Source organism: Sitophilus oryzae, unplaced genomic scaffold (genome assembly GCF_002938485.1).
Source record: "Sitophilus oryzae breed Bouriz unplaced genomic scaffold, Soryzae_2.0 scaffold_810_pilon_pilon, whole genome shotgun sequence".
NCBI classification, from domain to species: domain Eukaryota; kingdom Metazoa; phylum Arthropoda; class Insecta; order Coleoptera; family Curculionidae; genus Sitophilus; species Sitophilus oryzae.
Window position 1 is genome coordinate 4599545 of NW_022147429.1, and position 6000 is coordinate 4605544.

At 29.9% G+C, this 6000-nt stretch overlaps 1 protein-coding gene across 3 annotated transcripts in view; it reads left to right on the forward strand.

The window, feature by feature from the left end:
* LOC115889109 (glutamate decarboxylase) overlaps nt 1-4345 on the forward strand; it is an 85865-nt gene extending 81520 nt beyond the window's left edge. For all 3 annotated transcript variants that reach the window (XM_030909039.1, XM_030909038.1, XM_030909040.1), the window contains 2 exons: nt 947-1141; nt 3168-4345. In XM_030909039.1, the coding sequence (XP_030764899.1) occupies nt 947-1141; nt 3168-3341 (369 nt within the window). In that variant the 3' untranslated portion in view covers nt 3342-4345. The remainder of the gene's footprint in view (nt 1-946; nt 1142-3167) is intronic.
* Nucleotides 4346-6000: the final 1655 nt, after the last annotated feature.

The following is a 6000-nucleotide window of genomic DNA, read 5'->3' on the forward strand; positions in this document are numbered from 1 at the left end:
GAATGAAATTTTAACGCTAAAAGTTACTACATAAAAGTGCTACATATTTTAGTACTAAAAGATTATCGACAGATTCACCAGAGACGTGCATAAGGGTTATGACTGGAATATTTTTCTAAAAAAAATAACATGTGCGCTACTGATTTTTTTATCTTGTTAACAAAATTGTGTAGGCCGTTTAATGCTAATTAAAAATTGTATCGTTGTTGTATTTTGATATTTTGGTCGATTTCGATATCCTTGATGAGATAAACGCCATTTTATTACCCTCAATTAAAAATAAAAATAATAATAATACATTATTTATTTCCTCCTAATTTAATAATAAATTAGAGCGAAATTTTAGTAGTAATTAGACTGAGAATAATAATAATACGTTATTTATTTCCACCTAATAGGTATTAAGTGTGGCATATCATTGTACTCAGGAGGCCGAATTATTTCAAAACCCGAAATGAAAAATACAGGTCCGTATTTAAAAAAATTAAGTTGGCCTATGTATCTGACAAATTATCAGCTAATTTGAAAATCTAAAAATACTCAATCAGATAGTCCTGAAAAAGTGGCTGCGAGAATATGCAATTAGTTTTTTGATTTTCTAAAAAAGAAAAAAATAAAATGGATTTAAAAAAAAAGTTTTTTCTAAATAACTCAGCAATCCTTCAATTTTTTAAAACTTTTTTAACCATGTTCGTATCTATTACGGTTACCGAGATACCAATGCTCGTACCTCGAATTTGTAGCACCCTGTATATCTTCTATAAAATGTACTCAAAAAATAATTTTATGGTTACCTTTATAAACAAATCCTATACCTTTATCTATAGTTGTTCCACTATTGATAAGTACGAATAGGTCATATTTTTATCAAACACCCTAATAACGTCATTAACGAATAATGAATATCTTCCATTTATTATCGTACCTATATATTTCCTTATTTTAGGGAGATGAAGGATTTGAAAAACATATGGATAGACTGATGGAACTCTGTGAATACCTAGTTAAAAGAATCAAAGAACAATCAGACAAATTTTATCTCATCATGGAACCAGAAATGGTAAATGTCAGTTTCTGGTACATTCCATCAAGGTTGAGGAATATGCCACATAACAAACACAGGGAGCAAGAACTTGGAAAGGTATGTTATGGTTTGGTTTTGGTTTGGTTCTGTCCATCGGGAATATCACCGACAGTGATAGCTGTGTCTGTCATTTTAATTCACAGGAAAATTTTATTTTCTCTAATATTTTGGGTGTCCTCTGTCGAAATCTTCCCTGACTCGTTGGACTGACTTTACTTATATTGACAATAAATATTTACTATCTATAGACTGTCCAACGAAAGGATACTTGACAGTGACAGATATTTTCTGTCATTTTAAAACACAGGTAAATTTTATTTTCTGTCATTTTTTAGACGTCATTTTAGTCGTCCGTCGAGATCTTTTCTAGCTCGTTGGATGCACTTTAAGTCTTTGAATAAGAAGGCTAAGGAAGGAGCATATCAAAAATCTTTGGTCCACCGCGTTGGGCCTCAAATATGGCCGACTTAAATTCCGGTTTATCAGTGCCGTTCTAATTTTATTTAAAAAATGTAAAACTATGATGTAGGGTAGACGTGGGGTAGACTCAATATTTTTTTTTATTTTACTTTGTGAATAAATGTTGGTAGTTATTAAAATTGTTATAAAAATATAAAATTCTAATAAAAATTGATAAGTTATAATAATTATTTATAACCATAAACATCCGATACGCTACTGAAGCAGGTAAGTCAAATTGACGTATCTAAATTCTTTGACATCTAATCTTTGACAAGTAGTAAATAAAAGCAAAAATGCAAGAAAAAATATATAATTAGTTAATTTAAGTGAATTTCATAAATGATCGGTTTACTAATTTTGCAAGAAAAAAATATGTAATTAGTTAATTTAAGTGAATTTCATAAATGATCGGTTTACTACACGTATGTATATTATATAGTCACTTACTAGCGAAAAGTTGTTCCATTATTTCACTCAATTTTTGCCGAGATCTACCGCACGCTACACAACCAACTATTTTAGAGTCTTTTTCGATAAATCGCGATAGTGTCACTGTTAATTTAAGTTCTGCCACAATTTCCATCTTATAGATTTACTACCTTTATACAACTATCAGTAGTAGAATAAATAATAAATAACATAAAATAAGCTCCGTAAAGACTGACAAATCCACAAAATTTCAAATCAAATTCAAATGTGTCAAATGAATCGTCAAACAGAACTGTCAAGTATCCCCACCCTAGAGTCCTTTTTCCGCCCACCATGCATGAATACATGGGTAGCATTATGCTCCTTCCTTAGTCTTCTTATTCAAAGCTTTAACTAGATATGTAGTTCTAAGACCAGTAGAAATAAGCGGCATACAGTTCATACTCACCTTTTTAACAGCACTTAAGGGACATAAAGGGCCATTACTACCGCTTTCCCGTTTAAAATATTCTAATAAAGTTGCGAAGAGTTTTTTACGGTTATTAAGCTATCTTGCACACTTCGCATTAAAAGAGGTTCTAAAAAGAACAATGTTCGTCTGCAAGCTCCTGTAAATTTAATCTACTACCTATGTTGCCATATTGTTATGAAATTATGTTTCTTAACTACAACCTAAAAATTCCAAAAAAATATTCAAAAAATTCCAAATTTTTAAATTTCTTTTCCCGAAAAAAAAAACTCATAATCAAGTATCTGGGGTCGAAATATATTACCCCTAAAAATATTTGCTCTTATTTAAGACTCGCCCTGTATGTCCAGCGAGAATATTAAAATTATAGAAAACAGTTGTCAGTGTGGTCCATTTTTCGCTAGACAGCACATACCTGTCACCTGTCATGTACACTACCAACTACAGATATTCTTTTGTCTAATATACAGAGCTAGTGAAGAGTTTTATGACCTTCTATAGTAAAGATTCCATTATTGATACTATAGTGATGTAACGAATATGAATTTTTAAACATTCGCGAATGTAAATGCGAATATTAATTTGTTGCTAAAATTTGCTGTTTGTGTATTTTTTCTATGCGTTATGCATTGAATGATCTTTGGTATCTCCGAATAGCTATTTAACTATAGTGACTTAAAAACAAAATCATATTTATAATAATTGAACTTTAACCCATTTCAGATGTGTCCAGTTCTTAAAGCTAGAATGATGCAGGCAGGAACAATAATGGTAGGTTACCAACCAGACGATAGACGTCCCAACTTCTTCAGGAATATCATTTCTTCGGCAGCTGTGACAGAAAAGGACGTTGATTTTCTCTTGAACGAGATGGATCGTCTAGGACACGATTTGTAAACATATTTATCATAAAAAATCTCCTCGTAAATGATCTGCGTGTAACGGGTTACAAAAAAGTTATTTATTTCTCTAGATGTCTTTGATGTATCTTTCCTCACAAGGTAAATAATACGTGTTTTGTGGATGGTAAGATTGAGATTGGAATTTATAGTGACCTTGGAACTGTTTAAACAATTACAAAACACTTGTTTCTTTTATATATTTTTTCATTTCTAAGTATAGTAAATCCATCTTTATAGTTTGTATTGTCATAAATAGTTTCAAGATTGGTATGTGACCGACTCAAAATTATACCTGTTTATATCTTATGAAACCTTAGATTAACGAGATTAAACATTAAATATTACAATTATAGGCGCTTAATCATTTTAGTTTATTATAACTAACGTATTATAATTTTCATAAAAAGTCTACAACACTCGAATACTGACTGAGATAATAGATAAATATTCAACCAATACTACTAATAATAATGCTTCTGCATAAAAATGGTAACTTAGATGCCAACTAACAGACTTTTCTGTAATATGGTTGTTTATTTTAAAATGATTAAAGTTATATCATTTGTTTACGAGTTTTTTTAATTTTTACATCAGAAAATTTTATCAATAACTACTAATATTAATGTCAATGACTAAAGAATACAAGGACATGTAACGTCCATATACGGGCTGCAGCAGAATTTGTTACGTTACACGCCATCATTTTGGAGCCTACGGATGAGTGACCACCTCGTCAACAGCGATAATTTTAGCTATTTTTAATAATTTGTCGTGTGTAGTAAACTTTGTATAAACTTTATTACAATGGTGATGTATTCAGCTTTCAAGTGTAAAAGCCGCAACGATAAGAAAGAGCCAGGAGTTGCGTTTCATAAGTAAATAATCAGTCTACTCCACGTTTTTAGCGTTTTCTTATTGAATTTGGTAATTATTTTTCTGATATTATATGTACTTTATATGTGCTATACGTCGATACTAGTTTTGTACCTTTTGTTAACATTTAATACGTTTTTTTGTAATTAATTTGTATGATGCCACCGCCTACACCATAGGCGTAGTCAAAACATTTATCAAAAATATAAATATCCCTTATCAAACAGCTAAGTTAAGAAAAATATATGGCCACGTTTGGTGCCATGGTAACAATTTGGTCTCGGGTGCTATATGTCCTTGTATTCTTTAGTCATTGATTAATGTAAAAGCCATATAATACTACCCCACAACATGATTGACTACTTGCGTGACGTCAGAAACCGTTTTGTCGGGCCTTCTTCTTCACGAAGGTAGCGCCGTAGCGCCTTTGTCTATAGTAACAAAAATAAAGTAGATATACACGAATAGTTCATTTATTTGCTTAAAACTGATGAACTGCTGTTATTCAGAATAAATCTCGAAATAATAAGTAACTCAGTCATTAAATTATATAAACAAAAATTAAATAAAAATAGGTTTAAAAATACGCAAACCTGAAATACACTGGTTGAATTCTGGTAATTATAGATATTTATTTAGTATTCAAGATATGCTTGCAGCAATGTTAACTTTTTTTTAAAATGTTGGAATGAATGTTTGAACTTTGTTATTATTATGGATATACATATACCCCGATCATAAACGTTTACTCGTTTATTAAAATTTCAAAAATTCAGTACAGGTTAAGTCTTAATAAGTGCAAATATTTTTACGGCTCTTAGATTACAATAAAAAAAACATATTTCTTTTGCCGTTTTGAAATAAGTTCAAAATAAGCAAGTTATTTTACTTTGAAAATTAAAAGAAAATATTTTTTGCTTAAATTTTGAAAACCACTAGAGTTTTCTTTCTTTTAAATTTAATTTACTACCTATGTTGCCATAATACCAAGATATTATGTTTTTTAACTAAAAATTAAAAAAAAATATTTTCGAAAAATAAATAAATAAATAAATAAATGCCTTTATTGTCAAAAAATTTTTCAATTTGTGGACAAAGGTAAACTAACAAACAAAGTAAAAAAAACAAGGTATACAAACAAACAAACAAAAGATAATACAAAACATTATACAAATAATATTGTCAGTCTTATTGTTAAAATAAACATATATAAATGTTTACAATGTCAAAGAACAAAAAAAATTAAAATAATATTCAAAAATATTTAGCCAGTTTATAGCAAAATATCAATGACCTCTAAATAAATTAATTTCGATGTCATTAGTAAATATAGCAATAGCAAACATTAGACCAGTGTTTTCAAGATCAAATTCGATTTTCAATTCAAATATAATTCATTTACGGCGTAGAAAGCCTTGTCTAGTAAATAAGAGTTCAATGCTTTGCGAAATGAAAAATAATGTTATGGATTTGATTTCAAATGGCAGGTGATTATGCATTTTTTCGAGTTTATAATATTGAACTTTTAACTAACTCTGAGCGTGGGGTAGGTAGATAAAGATCTTGCTCCGCGTTCCTGACAATAAGTGTGAGATGGCCTTTCTTGAGAAGTTTCTGATACATGTTTACGTATTAGGCAAACGGATTCAAATATAAATAAGGAAGGAAGAGTCAATATTTTTAATTCTCTAAAAAAGCCCCGGCAATGAGTTCTGCTGTTTAGTCCCAGTGAATATCGAACAGCTCTCTTCTGGAGCTTGAAAATGCGGTCAAATTGAGCC